This window comes from Sinocyclocheilus grahami, unplaced genomic scaffold (genome assembly GCF_001515645.1).
Source record: "Sinocyclocheilus grahami isolate Dianchi unplaced genomic scaffold, SAMN03320097.WGS_v1.1 scaffold297.1, whole genome shotgun sequence".
NCBI lineage: Eukaryota > Metazoa > Chordata > Actinopteri > Cypriniformes > Cyprinidae > Sinocyclocheilus > Sinocyclocheilus grahami.
Window position 1 is genome coordinate 326274 of NW_015505476.1, and position 16038 is coordinate 342311.

At 38.5% G+C, this 16038-nt stretch overlaps 1 protein-coding gene and 1 long non-coding RNA gene across 2 annotated transcripts in view; one reads left to right on the top strand and one right to left on the bottom strand.

Moving 5' to 3' along the window:
• LOC107601034 (uncharacterized) overlaps nt 1–6641 on the top strand; it is a 47283-nt gene extending 40642 nt beyond the window's left edge. The window contains exons 3-4 of the long non-coding RNA XR_001610875.1: nt 1693–1737; nt 6502–6641. This is a non-coding gene — a long non-coding RNA (uncharacterized lncRNA). The remainder of the gene's footprint in view (nt 1–1692; nt 1738–6501) is intronic.
• Nucleotides 6642–13504: 6863 nt separating this feature from the next.
• Nucleotides 13505–15671, bottom strand: LOC107601033 (dickkopf-related protein 1-like). Its single transcript, XM_016293046.1, has 4 exons — nt 15143–15671; nt 14850–14991; nt 14608–14766; nt 13505–13985 (listed from the first exon to the last, which is right to left on the bottom strand). The coding sequence occupies exons 1-4, from the start codon at nt 15356–15358 to the stop codon at nt 13735–13737; spliced, it is 768 nt and encodes a 255-aa protein (XP_016148532.1). The 5' UTR covers nt 15359–15671; the 3' UTR covers nt 13505–13734.
• Nucleotides 15672–16038: the final 367 nt, after the last annotated feature.

Here is a 16038-nt window from a genome sequence, read left to right on the forward strand (position 1 = left end):
TTTTAAAATCTTCATTCAAGTCCTGACTGAATTACAGGCAGAAGGTCCATGTCAGCAGAAAAGTCTTTTCATTTTTATTTAAAAGTACCCCATATTATTTTTTGGTTATATTTTCTGATTTATCATCTGTATTTTTTCTATTTTTAAGTCTTGCATAAAATGTTATTTTAATTTTATTAAAACCCCTCTAAACATGGGCAGAAGACCAGGCTGGGAAACTAGAGAAAACCAGCAAACCAGCTTAGTCTGGTTTAGGATGTTTCTTTAGCAGGGGTGTGTACTGTTATTTTGTTGAAAGCGTCTTCTCTTTTCTTATCGTGCCCCCCTAATATCGCTCTATTCTGGACATGTACAGCGCGATCAGTCGTGTCTGATGCTCTAGGGAAGAGCAAAAAACAGAACCAATCTGTCTGGCAAGTGTTTCCATATGGACACTGAGAGGGGCGCATTCCTGTGGAAATGAAGGCAGTTCCTTTCATCACAAAGACATGATCGATTCATGATAAGGATGCCAGGAGCACTACAAAGTGAGGGAAGAGAGAAAGAGGGCGAGAGATAAAGAAACAGAGGAAGGGAGGGATGAGGAAAGATTAAAAAAGGGGCTTGAAGTATGTAGACAGAGGGACAGTGAGAGAGAATAAGTGGAGGATTGAGGAGATACTTGAGGGAAGGATGCAGAGAGCGAGAGAACAGGAAGAGAGAAATTGGCAGTGTAAAGAGAGGGCACACAGATGTGAATTAAAACATTATGCAGCAAGTTTCCCTCTAATCAGGAGATGCCATCAGGCCCTGAGGTCAATTCCTTTGAGGCCAGCTTCTCTCTGTCCAGTGATCATCACTTTATCAGGAAGGAATGCAAATTGCAGTAAAGATCTACAATGGCACTGCTGTGGTATGGTAATCACGGACAGCAGCGTGTCATGAGCGTTCCTCTGGATCAACAGAGCTTTTCACGACAACTCCAAACACCACGGCCTCGCTGGTGGAAATTAGTAAATTCATGGCTGAATTTTATTCCTAGATGAATTCTTTTTTTTAGAATGAAAAACAAGTGGTCAATTCTTTTAAAATGTGTATTTCGTCCCAGAAGCACATTTTGTGTATATACATTTGTGTGGTTGATACGTACAACTACCATTCAAAGTTTGGGGTCAGGAAGATTTTTTTTTAATGTGTTCGCTGTCTATTTGAATAGATTTTAAAATGTAATTTATTCCTGTGAATTTTCAGCAGCCATTATACCCACAGTCTTTAGTGTCACATGATCCATCGAAAATCATTCTAAGATGTTGATGTGATTTTTTTTTTTTACATGTTTTTTTCTGTGATACATTTTGTTCTCCATGTTAACATTTAATTTTATCAAACATCAAAATATTAAGTTTAAATGTGCATGTGTTCAAGGCAATGTGCCTTCACTAGTTCATTTTAAATAGTCCTGCAGTGTGACAAGTAATCCATGTAATCTCTTTATGTTAGGTTTTAAAAACCGCACATGCTAACAATTATACAGAATGGTGTAGTAAAACAATGTAGTTTTAATGATTTATAGCATGTCAGCTTGCAGGATAATGCTACCTGAAACAGCTTGAAATTTCATGTTCATAATGCAAAATTATTTAAAAATTGCCCTGATTTGAAATCACTGCTGGCATTTGTAAACATTAAACATTTATGCATTTTTTTTGTCAGTGCTGTTCCTGAAGTTCTGTTCCTGACTGAATTGCAGTGAGAGAGGTACAGTACATGTCAGCAGAATTTTTTAAATGTCAAACGTGATGAGAAAGAAGTAGGCTAAAGTTAATAGTCAGAAAAATTCTTCAATATTTCATGATCATATTCTCATTGCTGTAACTCGGCTTTCTGCAGTGATGCAAACTTTCAGTGAAAAGTTCTTAAAAATAACAATTTTTGCTTAATCTGAAGAACATTTTAATAATCTAAAGAACCCCTTTCCACTTTAAAGAACCCGTTTGTGCAATGGAAATGTTCTGAAGATTGTTCATGAAGCCATCAATGCCAATAAAGAACCTTTATTTAGAGATTTAGTCCATGTGACATTATGAAAGGAAAAAAAAAGATAATTTGGGATCAATACATGACCTAACATGGGGCAAAACGGCTCTAGCCTGCTCTGATTTGTGTGTCGTTGCTCTGTAAATGTATGGGCCACACTTAATGTGTCACGAGAGATGTATAATTCAGCCACCCAGGTTGACAGAACACACACAGGCAACAAAACCTCAACACGGAGGGACACACACAGACCCCCAAAGCATTAGACATTTACCCATCACATCCAGTTAGAAGACGCAGCAGACAACAGCTGCTGCATTTCTGCATTATTTACTGGGTCCCATCTTTAGGCCAGTTCTGGGAATAAACATCCAACTGTACTTTCTGGAAGTCATATTTCTTTGTTTTCTTGGTTAAATACTTCAGTGTTTGTCTTCAGGACAGGAAGTTCTTCTTTTCGATGGGCTTTTCTCGCTATCGGACCCATATTTAATGACTTCTAGCAATGATTGAAGTGAAATGCCCTCTTGCTGTTGAACTTTTCTCTAGACTCATATGAACCTGTGGCGCCTATAATAGTCTCTGATCACACCTGACAAGGGCTGTAGCCAGGTACTTTGAAAGCAGGTGTGAATGAGCAAATGTTTTTACAGCGTGATGAGATGGCAGTGGCCTCTCAGCAGATAAACGCCTTTGATTTAACCTCTCGCTTCACCCCATGGATGAGCGAAAGAAATCCAGTCGGCTCCTCACGGAGATCAAAGCCGGCTTGTGCCTGTCATTCTCCGTGCTGCTCAGACGTGTCAAACAAAAGGTGTCTAATTTTGTGGACAGAGCAGGGCGTTATGATGTCATGAAGAGATTAAACGTGATGACTGATGAGAGTGAAATGTTCCTAATTAAACTTCATCGGTCGACACAGTGATTACTTAACAAATGACAGGCCATCAGTTAATGAAGTGATGAAGGTGCGCAATCAATTGAATAGATTGTTGAAAATGTTTTTTACATTCTCTGAAGAAAAACGCAAATGGTGTTTTGTACAATGTCGTTGCGAAGCCATTTCTGTGTGGTTTGTTTCTATGCGGTCACCCTCAAGCCATCCAAGATGTAGATGAGTTTGTTTCTTATTCAGAGTTAATTTGGAGAAATGTAGCATTACATCACTCACCAATGAACCAATGCATTGAATAGATATCCTTAAGAATGAGAGTCCAAACAGCTGATAAAATCATCACAGTAATCCAGTCCATCAGTTAATGTCTTGTGAAGTGAAAAGCTGCCTGTTGGTAAGAAACAAATCCATCATTAAGATGTTCTAACTTTAAACTATCACATTCACTTCTGGTCAACATGACATAATCCATAGAGTCCATAATAACGCGTCATCCAGTGGGAAGGTCCATCTCCTATCTGTGCATATTTCTCTCCTGATTCAGATGAGACATTGTTTTTACTGGAGCAAGCAATACTATGGATAGAGGACTTGTGTTTTAGACAGAAGCAACAGTTTATTGTTAAAAAAACATGCATTTTTTTGCTTCACAAAATGATAATTGATAGACTGGAGTTTTATGGATTATTGTGATGTTTTTATTAGCGGTTTAAACTCTCATTCTCACGGCACCCATGCACTTGCAGAGGATCCATTAGTGAGTAAGTGATGTCATGCTAAATTCTCCAAATCTGCTTCAGTGAAGAAACAAAACCATCTACACCTTTCAGCAAATTTTCATTGTTGGATGCTTTAATGCCTGTTTTCTGGCATCCCCAACATATGGAGCCATTTAAAAATGCATTTGCGAACGCACTGATAAATAAACCCTTATGAAATATACAGAAAATGGTTTCTTTTATATTATGAATGCATTTTGCTCCTCTTTAAAAAGAAAAAAGTATCGATTTATATCACTGATGACACATGGAATTTGAGGACAGATGATTTCCATAATCATCCATCTTACGAACCTCACTAAGTTAAATGCCTGGATGAAGTTTTGGATCGTATGTGAATTTTTCACATATTTTTGTAACTGCTGAAATGATGCATATTTAAAGATGCACATAAACCAACAGCATCATGTATCTAATTGCAGATTTATGTTAAGTTTTATGTCAAAATCAGAGTAGACAGAGCTGCGGAGCAGCAGGAAAGCAGTGTTATTTAAATCAGTTCCAAAGCTCTATTCCAAAACATTGTGAGCCATAGATACATCGCATGTATCTTTTGCAGGTGAAGTAATCTCATAATGCATTGTAACTAGAGCAGTAAAACCATCCAAGATGTCAGACAAGTCAAAAGAAATACTGGTTCCATTTCCTGGTTGACTAGTTACCTTCACTTAGCTGCTTTGTTGCTTCTCCAAGATGATCTTCCTGCTTAGAACCAGTGTTATTGTAGTGTTATTTATATACTATTATAATTTCTATTAATATTTTACATTAGCTTTTTTATTTTTCAGTTTTCATTTTAGTTTTATTTGTCTTTTTGACATTTTTTCCTTCATATTTCTATTAAGCTTTTTCAGTTTTAGTAATTGTTACTTATTTCACTTAGTTCTCAATGTAACATATCAGTGTTATATCAAGTTTTTTGTGTAATATTTATATTTTATTTTATTCAAGCTTTATTCCAGTTGACAAACACATTCCAATACACGTCTTAAGGTGGATTTTTCCGGCAAGGAATTCTAGCTCAAATTAAGTAATTATAACAAGATATAATACATTTTCATATCCTCCTTGATAAGGACAAAACTGCCTCATTCTTCCCCTGAGAGAGAAAAAACATGTTCATTATCTTTAAATCTGCCACATACATTCTTGTACTTTTGTGACATTGAAGTAAATTGTGGTTAGGAAAAAATTCTTCTTTGATTCATGTGTCATCACGAACAGAACAATTCTACTCAAGATTATTTTAAAATGCAACTAAAAACAGAATTATCTCAATGAGGATGGAGTTTCCTGTCATACTTTTTTCTTTTCTTTTTTTACATATTTTCTCATTTCTCTTCATTACTTCTGCTTAGCATCACACCTCAGACAGCATCCACGACAGGCCTGTGTAGGCAGCAGATAGCAGGGCAGCTCACTAGGTTTTGGAACAGAGCTGCTGTGTGAACTTAAGCTGAATTTTGTGGGTTTTTAAAACTGGGATGGGCTCTTAAAACACTAAATGTTACCCTGCTCTCGGCCAAGCCAAAACAAATGTGAAAGCATGCTAATTCGCAACAGGCCTGGCATCAGCGGACCCCAGGAGTTCTTCATTTGTTCTGTTTAGTCTGGCAGCCACTCCAGACGCAGAATATTGTTTTATTATTTTGGTAAACAATGGGCAGATTGTGGCAGGGAATAAAGAGGCCAACACAACCGTAGGCCATGCACCAGACTCACCTGAGGACAGCAGGTGGGTCAGCGATATGTTAGAGCCCTGGGTATGGATACACAAAGTATTTGAACACTCAAGACACACTGAAGTATTGGAATTTTTTTGCTTTATATAATAAAATATCAAACTTTTAACCAACTGATCCCAAGATGACAAAACAGCAGATATGTTGTATTAAAAATATACTGTATTAAAAGTATTTCGAAACTTACACCAAACATAATTTTATTTGACTATCCTACACCATTAGGATACAAAATGTCACGGATTACGTCTTGTTAATATCACAGTTGTTTGCAGTGAGATTAAATGGTGTTTGACGGCAGACATTAAAATGTCAAAGTCTCAATTTGAAAGAAAGAAGACATCAACTCAAATATTATAAAATTATAAAATCAACTCAAACATTATTAAAAAATTTTTTTTCTAAATATTGCATAGTATCATAAAATGCCACCCAAATTCTAAATAATAATGACAATTTTATTGAACAAAAATATATTTAAAAAAAAAGTACAGGTGCATCTCAATAAATTAGAATGTCATGGAAAAGTTCATTTATTTCAGTAATTCAACTCAAATTGTGAAACTCCTGTATTAAATAAATTCAATGCACACAGACTGAAGTAGTTTAAGTCTTTGGTTCTTTTAATTGTGATGATTTTGGCTCTCATTTAACAAAAACCCACCAATTCACTATCTCAACAAATTAGAATATGGTGACATGCCAATCAGCTAATCAACTCAAAACACCTGCAAAGGTTTCCTGAGCCTTCAAAATGGTCTCTCAGTTTGGTCAAGGCTTCTGTCTCTTTTAACTGTGAAGGTACCAAGTGTGAATGAAGAGGCTCAGGGGGTTAAATAGTTGCCTCTTGGTTTAGTATTCGTTATGTAATGCAATGCTATTCACACATTTTTAAATCTGACTGAAGTGTATTTTTGTGGTCATGTAAATCTCAAAATCTTCTGCTTGTGGAAAATGTCTCATAGTTATAATATTTACACTTACACATAAAAAGAAGAAAGTGTTATTTTGTTTTATGGTACATGACAGGAAAAATGAAGAAGTGTGTTTGTGTGTGTGGATGCATCAGACAGGGACACCGGCATGGATCAAACCAGCAGTCGGCTGTCGTCCCAGCGAGGGCTCCAGTGTCTGTCTGGATGCCACATGAGGGTCTCAAATCACAGACGCCCCTCCAGACTGACATTTCACCATGATGACTACGCAGCCTGCAGGGTGAGTTACAAGGGATGATGGGTAAAAATGACTCGGTGCACTCACACCATTAGGATAGAAAACATACAGTTAACCAATTAACAGGTTTCACTGTTGCATTTTTATAGTCATTTCCTGTCAAAATTAAAAAAAAAATTGTGTATAGACCCCTTGAAATATCATGTGTCTTCTGAAATATCAAGTCTCAGACTGTACTAAGATCTGCCAAGATACTAAAGTCTGCAATCAAAATTTAAATATCTCAAACAGTTCTTATCAAATTCTTCCATGACCACATAATCTGAGCTACTATGTTCTGCACATTTTACTGTAAGTCAGCAGTAGATTCATTCTGTTTGTATTTATCCTAATGCATTTCAGGAGAAACATCTGAAACAAAGTTGATACCTAAAGGGCTAGTTCACCCAAAAATGAACATTCTGCCATCAAATACTGACCCTCGCGTCGTTCCAAACCCAAATTTTTTTTTGTGTATAGACCCCTTGAAATATCATGTGTCTTCTGAAATATCAAGTCTCAGACTGTACTAAGATCTGCCAAGATACTAAAGTCTGCAATCAAAATTTAAATATCTCAAACAGTTCTTATCAAATTCTTCCATGACCACATAATCTGAGCTACTATGTTCTGCACATTTTACTGTAAGTCAGCAGTAGATTCATTCTGTTTGTATTTATCCTAATGCATTTCAGGAGAAACATCTGAAACAAAGTTGATACCTAAAGGGCTAGTTCACCCAAAAATGAACATTCTGCCATCAAATACTGACCCTCGCGTCGTTCCAAACCCAAAGACTTTGGTTAATCTTCGAAACGCAAATCAAGATGTTTTTCTTGAAACCCGAGAGGTTACTGTCTGTCCCTCCATTGAAAGTCCAGGTCACCAAAACTTGGATCCAAAAAGGTCATAAAGGCATCGAAAACTGCATCCATATAAATCAAGCAATTTCATTCAAGTCTTGTGAAGAAATAAGATACGAAGAACAGATTTCATTTATGCTTTTTATGCGATACGGTGCATCAGGCTTTAGAACAAACCTCACTGATTTCAAAAACCTAACAAACATTTCAAAGAGTAGCTAAATGAGGTTGAGTAAATGTTGACAGAATTTTAGTTTCTGTGTGAACTATAACGTTAACTGAAATAACCCAGATATAGGCACTTTCCCTATGAGCTTAAACGGCTCTGAGCTGTTTACCGTTCACTTAGAACAAAAGTCTTTTTAATTGTTTGTTTTGATAGTTTAGCTCAGCTAGCTGCAGCATGAAATGAGTTTAATTAGCGATGCCAGTTCTCTCTTTGCGCAACCGCCTTCCTCTGACCGTCACAGAGACCGCGGCACAAAGATGAATGGAGCTTTAAGAGCAGATCTGCTGGGTATAAGGAATGACACCCGTTCTGAGACTGTTTAGATAAGCGTGGTAAAAACACACTCGTGCCAGGTGAGAAGCTGCTTGGAAGTCTCTAATGAAGACGGACATTCCCACCGAGAACAAGGCTCAACATTGTTTTTGTGCGGCAACCAGTAACATTGAATTGCTGTGCACCTGTGCCAAAGAAATCAACCGTGAATCAATTATTCAGAGGTATGTCAGATGTTTGTTGCAACATTATCTCTGAAATCAACCATCACCTTTGTAATTTCGGCAGTGCTGTATGGAGACGACAAAAACAACCCACCCATGTTTCGTGGTCAGAGAGGTGATGCAATTCTGTTTTGCACTCCAACGCTTACGAAAAATGTGTGCTGCATAGATGAATGAGATAATTGTCATCATGCAGACATTGAGTATGATGCTGTTAGCAGTCCGATCTCTGCTTCGACTCAGTTTTCGAGGGCTGGAGTTTAACTGGCGTTTTTGGGAGCAGATCCCTCCCATCTACGCCATCACCACAAACACACACACACACACACACACACACACACACACACACATGCCTGTGGCCAGCAGAGGTTTGTGGTCAGCCCAATAACGAGCGGTTCAGCGTAAACACGGTTTCTAGACTGCCCCAAACCCCACAAACCTCTGCTGCTGAAATATTACTCACAAAGCTGTCACTGTGTGTGTGTGTGTGTGTGTTTGTGTTCATACAAAGTACTAAACTTGCTAAATGACATATGAAAATATTTCAAATGCACAGCGCTGAGCAAAAACTGATTTCTTCAAATGCCAGTTTTGTTAGTGAACTAAAAAAAACAGTCTTGACTGTTGCGAGTTGGATTTATTTGTTTGTTGTTGAACCTAAAGTGCTGTGTGAGGTCATCAGAGAACTGTAATTTTATACAAAACGCTTACTGTACTTGCATGACATGTAGTATTGCTTTATTTTATATAGAATAAATTAATAAAAAATAAGAAGGTAGTATATAAATATATATTCCAACACAGACACACTTTGTTCTGCTTAATGAAGTACTGATTAGGTGTTCACCTCAACCAAATCTTATTTAACGAGGAAAAGTATAAAAAACACTGCCATGGTCATCACTATCCTCTTGCAGAAAGACCAGCTGGATGACAAAAACAGTGCTAGTAGTACCTCAAATGCAATTGGAATCAAATAATAACTGTCGGCCATGCCAAAAGAGTTGAAAAGAAAAGTTTTGATCGAAGAAAGGAAGGGTTCAATTCTGGCTTACTGGCAGAGGGACACAGTGAGTGTCAGGTTGCTTCCATCCTTAAAATTTCAAAGACAGCAGCTCATAAGAACAAGGTCAAGCTGATGACATTGGGGACGCCAAAGCTAGACCGTCAGAGGAAGAAAACAACTCTCCACTAACCGGGATGCCCACCAACTCATTCCAATGTCACTCAACAATTGTAGGATGACCTACAAAAAGAAAGGCAAGCACCAGCTGGGGTGAAGTGCATGGTGAGGACGGTTCGAAACAGGGCTTAAGTCGTGCAAAGCTAGAAAAAAAAGCCCTTCATCAATGAGAAGCAAAGAAGTGCCAGACTGAGTTTTGCAAAAGACCATAAGGATTGGACTGTCTCTGATGAGTCCAGTTTTCAGCTTTCACCTGGTCATCTAATGGTTAGACAGAGACCTAGAGAGGCCTACAAGCCACTCACTGTGAAATCTGGTGGAGGATCAGTGATGATCTGGGGGTGCTTCAGCAAGGCTGGAATCTGGCACATACGTCTTTGTGAAGGGCGCATGAATCAAGCCACGCACAAGGTTGTCCTGGAAGAAAACTTGCTTCCTTCAAACAAAGCTGATCTGCTTGAATTTTTGCATCAGGAGTGGCATAAAGTCTCCCAAAATCAATGTGAAAGGCTGGTGGAGAGCATGCCAAGGCTGTGATTGGAAATATTGATTTATTCCTACGTTAAAACCATTAGTATCGTGTTGTTTAAAAAAAGAATATGAACTTGTTTTCTGTGCATTATTTGAGGTATGAAAACAGCATCTTTTTGTTATTTTGACCAGTTGTCAATTTCTGCAAATAAATTCTCTAAATGACAGAACGTTTATTTGGCATTTGGGAGAAATGTTGTCAGTAGTTTTAAAACTACTAGTTTATAATAAAACAAAAATGCTCATTTTACTTAAACACATACCTATAAATAGTAAATCCAGAGAAACTGATCATTTTGCAGTGGTCTCAATTTAAAAAAAAATTGTTATCCAGAGTTGTACTAAAATTTGTAATATGTAATAAATATAGTATATTATAAATGCATGCATTTATCTATGTGTGTGTGCATATATATATATACATTTTTTAAATTATATGTAATAATTTTCTTTATAATATTTTGTTATTTAGAATAATAATTATTTACTTATATATTTTTTATTTTATATTTCAATAAAAAGAGGTTCACACATGCACACACATGCACACACATACAGTTGGCAAGCTGTACTGCAGTGTAACAGAACGCTCTTCTGTGGTTTTGTTTGGACTTGTTTCTGAGTAATTTGCTCATTTGGCCGAGATAGGAGGTGAGTAACTTTGACAGTTACTCAGAAGAACATCTCAGAAAACCTAAACTACACATTGTGTGTGTGTGTAGGCCGTCTCCTCCTCTAGTCTCCATGCGCACTGTTAAAATAGTCAGTTTTCGTGAGGCCTCGAATCTGTGACGCCTGACATCATTAAACAGATCTGCCTGTCTGTAATTTTCAGCCACAGTGTCTGTCACCAGAGAGAGAGAGACAGACTGAAGGAGAGAGGCAGCAGGGTCAAGGGATGGAGAGAAAGGTTACATTTAACCGTAAGAGCATGAAGGAGTGGAAAATTCTCTCTTTTATGATCCTACTAATGAAGAGTCTTGTTCTGACATTTGCCAGCTGCTGTGGAGATGTGAACAGCATCTTGTGATTTGATTTGTAAAAAGTGGCCCTAAAAAGACATATACTATATGCCACACTTAAAAATGAATGAATGTCATTGTATTATATTACAAAATATAAAAACTTTGCATCTGCAAACAAATGATGATGAGTTGATTTGTTTCTTGTTTTGGCAGTTAACAGTTCACTCAAATATGATTCTTTCATCGTTCACTCGCCCTCATAACGTTTCTTTTTCTTCCAGTGAAAGCAAAAGAAGAAATTTGGAGGAATGTAGTTTGTTGTTCTTTTCTGTGCAGTTACACTGAAGGACAGCTAAAAATGGATGCAAGTAGTCCTTGTGCGCTTCTGAAGACATATCCTTGTGTGAGGAACAGACTGAAATGTAAGTTATTGACATCCGTTCTAGCTCTCTGGCAGGTTCATTTATGAGAGAATTAGCAATGTGATTTATGAACAAATTGTCATTTTGAGAATGATTCTTTTAGTGAATCAGTTTACTGAATGATTCGTTCATGAATCTGACTCTCAAGTTCAACAGTTCACTGGGGTGACGACAAATTACATTTCAGTCTGTTCTGTACACAAAGTTGTTGTATGGCCAAAGAAATCTTTATTCACGTTGTTCAAACACATTATTCAAAATTTCTCCTTTTGTGCTGTGCAGTGTAAGAAAGTCAGTTTGGAATGACACAAGGGTGAGTTGACAGAAACATTATATTTGGGTGAACTGTCCCTTTAAGTGCACTGTATTTTAGACAAACCTTTCATCATGTCTTCAGTCGTGGTTATAGCTTCAGGTCGATCAACTGTATTGATCAGGTGCAAAACATGAAAATGAAAATGTTGTCATCATTTTCTCACCCTCATGTCGTTCCAAACCTGTAGGAGTTTCTTTCTTATGTTGAACATTAAAAGAAGATATTTTGAAGAATGCTGGAAGTCAAACAGTTGATTGACTTCTATAGTATTTCTTTCCCTACTGTGGAAGTCAATGGGGACCAACAACTGTTTGGTTCTTCAGAATATCTTCTTTTTTGTTCAACATAAAAACGAAACTTATACAGGTTTGGAACAACATAAGAGTGAGTAAATGATGACAAAATGTTCTTTTTTGGGTGAACTATTCCTTTCATGTCATCAACTACAGACCGCAGTAATAAAGTTGCTTACCGTCGTGAATCCTGAAATCGCTCTATACTGCTCTATACATGCTGTGTGCGTGCCAAACAGGCTATATAATAAAGTAATTAAAGGGTCAGATATCTCTATGATTAACCAGCAATTCAGGCCTGACTGCAGGACTAATTAGAAGTTAGCCAGATACACCAAAGGTTGTTGCTGCTGATCCTCTTGTACTTCCTCGGGATTCTTCTCGTTTGATATCCTCCTGTCAGCTTTGTACTTCTCTGCTGCTTGGGCCCATTCAGGCTTTCATGTGGTCAGGTGTTTTTCTGCAGACAGGGATATGGCTACCCAAAGGATTACGGCTCTTCAGCAGAGCTCGGAGCTTGTTTATTTGCCATGATAACTTCCGCTAGGGGCTCCCAAAGCAGGCGACTGCATGAGGAACGTGGTAGAGTAGATTTTTATGTTAAGAGTAATGACTTCAGGTTTTTTTTTAGTTTGTTTGCACATGCCATTCACCTGACTTCACGTCCACATGCTTCAAGTGCATGTATCAAAAATATATATATATTTTTTCTGGCTATAAGAAAGATGTGTTGTCATGCAGCACATCTTAATTCTAGGAAAAAAAGCATTAACGTATGAATTTGCAGTGGAAATCTGTGCAGGAAGTGTGCATTGGTTGCCCCAGTACTTTTATTTTAAGTGCACTTCTTGTTTGTTTTTACGAAGAAGTTAAAATTAAAAATGCATTGAAATCTATGAAGTTGCAGTGGAAGCCTATATGCAGAAAGGTTACATAGGTTGTCCAAAGACTTCAATTTAAAGTGCACTTGTACTATTTTTTGGTTATTTTTACAAACTGTTCACATTTTTTTTTTCGGTGGTAATCGACAATCGCACAAACATAGACAGCTTTTGTTTTCGAACTGAACTCGATGCATTGAATTAGGACACTTCTTCACATTAACGTTTACATTTATTCATTTAGGAAACTTTTTTTTTATCCAAAGCGACTTTGCTACACAGAATTTATTGCATTGTTTGTCACGTTAAAGTGATGCTGGAAGCGTAACCCGCTGAATAAAGCAAACAGTGCATGTCATTAGACTATAAAAACCTCCCTAAGTGGTTTCTTTAGATTGCAGTACAAATTGTAAAAAGTCAATTAATTGTTATTATCATGTAATTTATATGTTTTCATCACACAAACATCTTTACAATTTGCTTGAAATAAAAATTGAGTACTGATAACCATCTCAATCATATGGCTTGCACATTTACAATATTGATGTGTTTGAATCATAAAATGCTACTTTTACAGGATCCATATGCTCAGTGTTAAGTGCAATTTCTGACTACGTATTTACAATACAGTAATTTACTGCAAGAAGAATAAGAAGTTCCTTATAAAGGGAAACAAAAGCAATCTGCCTTTTGTGATGACCCAGGGGAAAAAGTCTTAAATAGCAGAGTGTACAACAAGAAACATCCCTGCGGTGCAGTTTCTCTGCATCCATTCAGGAAATACGATCAGTCCTTTTATTGGCGCATCCTTCCTTGGAATCAGTTTTCCTTTGCCGCCGCTGCATGTGTGTCTGCATGCGTGCGCGTGGTGTGTGTGTGTGTGTGTGGAGCAGAGAGCGGTTCTGCGGGGTCAGCGTGGCTGGCAGGTGTGGAGGTTTCGGCTTTCTGCTCCAGGTTTCTCTCTTTGGCCTCGGCAGGTCAGGCCGGAGCCGCAGTTGCAGCGCTGGAAGATCTCCAGACTGTGAGCTCCTTTCCGCCGGTGGCGCGTGCACACCTGCCCCTCCGTCAGCACGGGCTTGCAGATCCGGGACCAGAAGTGTCGGGCGCAGCAGAGCCCTTCCACACAGTCCGAAGACCTGAGACACGTCTCGCCCTCGCCACCTGACAGATTATAAATCACATCAGCATTCACTCCTCCAGATGTGTGTGATATCAAGCATGTTAGAAGAACTGGAACTTTTGAAATCAGACTTGTGAATTTAAGAAGAGATGAGACAACAAGAGAAATAAAGAGATTAGATAAGACTAGATGACAAATGTGTAACAAAGCAGGTTCGGGATTTTATATAAAAAAAAAAGAGACAAGACCAAAACAAAATGGATGAGAGAGAGACTGAAAAGAGACGAGATGATCTGTAAAAAAGATGAGGAGAGACCAGATGAACAGTCTGAGAAGAAATGAGCGAAGATGAGAAAAGAAATGGAAAGACGAAAGAAAGATGAGAAGTCCATTATAAGGCAGATCAATATGGAGAAGAGAAAAGATGAGACAAAGACAGGAGTTGAAAGGTGAACATAATAGAGATGAGAAGAGGCAAGAAGAAAGTAGATGAGACAAGAATAGACCAAATGAGAAAGAAAGGAGAAAAGATGAGAAGAATGAAGATGAGCAGAAAATACAAGAGATGAGCAATCTAAATGAGGTGAAACGGGTAGAATAGGCAAGATGAGAAGCAGAAGAGAGGAAAATGAAAGGGGGGAAAAGAAAAGACAGATTTGACACCTTTGAGTGGCTGCTGTGGTTTTGGTAGGCTGGTGGTTCTTTTAGGATGTGTGAAGTTCTGCCCACGTGTTACAGGCATATTTGGCTCATCCGTGTTGCCAACCGGTAGAGCGGCATCTACCGTGCCGGTAGCGTCTGTATCAGCAGGTTGACACACACCTGAGAGAGAGACACGAATGGGAAAATGAACCTTCATACAAACTATAATGGATAAAACACAAAACGATCTCTGGTGTATATACCATTGATGCATCGATTTCCAGCGCAGCACATCCCGTCACGAGCGCAGCGCTTCCTCCGCCTGCGGCACGAGAGACAAACTCCGCGAGAGCCGTTACAAAACTCACCGAGTCTGCACTCATCATCGGCGGCGCAGTGCGGAGACTGTGGAAGAGGAAAGCATCACAATAAACTTTATTTGAATGGCTCCTTTAAAAGCACATGCATGCCATAAAACCCCAAAGGAATTAAAAAATCATCTGAAACTGAGTCCTCTTAAATCCTCTGTGCGTTTCAGCATCCCGTGATCACGTACCGGAGCGTGGCTGTCCGCGGTGCCGGTAACGCGCGGGCTCGCGCTCACCGCGCCACTCGGACTGGATGCTGCGGGCAGATGCCTGATGGAGTTCCGTAACACAGCTCCAGCTTGAGCATCCGCAGTGATTCCGCCCCAAACCGCGAGATAAACAGTCACAACGGTGAGTAGTGAGAGCATGTTCCTCATGTTCTTCTCTGTCGGTATGTCACGCATAATGTCCAAACTCCACAGCACTTCACGCGTCTCCAAGAGTTTTATACATGCGGGACTGTTTGTATATTCCCGCCCCTTTTAAATGACTGTACGAGGCCATCAAACACACTCTCCACCGCCCTCTCATCGCCTGCGCAGACGTGCTGGATGAACTCATGTCTGCGCAGGCGATGGAAATAGTTCTGCTAAGGGGCGCAGCATCCCCGGCTCATGAATATTACCGTTCTATTGCGTAACCTAATGAATATTCAGAAGCCACGCCCTTGTTATCATAATACGTCTTTCGCAATAGCTGTGCGTAATTACCGTCGCGCCCCCTCAGAAACAGAATGACAACTTTAAGCGCTTAAAGTGGAATTTAAGGGATATCATTATACACGGCAGTATCTGTCAGCAGACCTCTGTTAACTAGCTCTAGAGCTTAAACCTGATAATTTTTCTGTCAGCACATAAAAATATGCACGTTAATATTTCAGGCGTTTATCTAACTCACTGCAATTAAAAAAAAACAGATCTTCCTCTTCACTGAAATGAAGTGCATCTTCTGTGTGTGTATGTATATATATATATATATATATATATATATATATATATATATACACACACACAAGATGCACTTCATTTCAGTGAAGAGGGAGATCTGTTTTTTTTTATTTGCGGAGTGTTATATAAACGCCTGA

What these genes read in the sequence shown, in the direction of transcription:
- LOC107601033 (XM_016293046.1), bottom strand. Translation starts at nt 15,358, where the DNA reads ATGCGTGACATACCGACAGAGAAGAACATGAGGAACATGCTCTCACTA. An exon ending in TGGAAATCGATGCATCAATG is followed by an intron (nt 14,767 to 14,849) that starts GTATATACACCA and finishes TCTCTCTCTCAG; the next exon opens with GTGTGTGTCAACCTGCTGAT. An exon ending in ACCACAGCAGCCACTCAAAG is followed by an intron (nt 13,986 to 14,607) that starts GTGTCAAATCTG and finishes ATAATCTGTCAG; the next exon opens with GTGGCGAGGGCGAGACGTGT.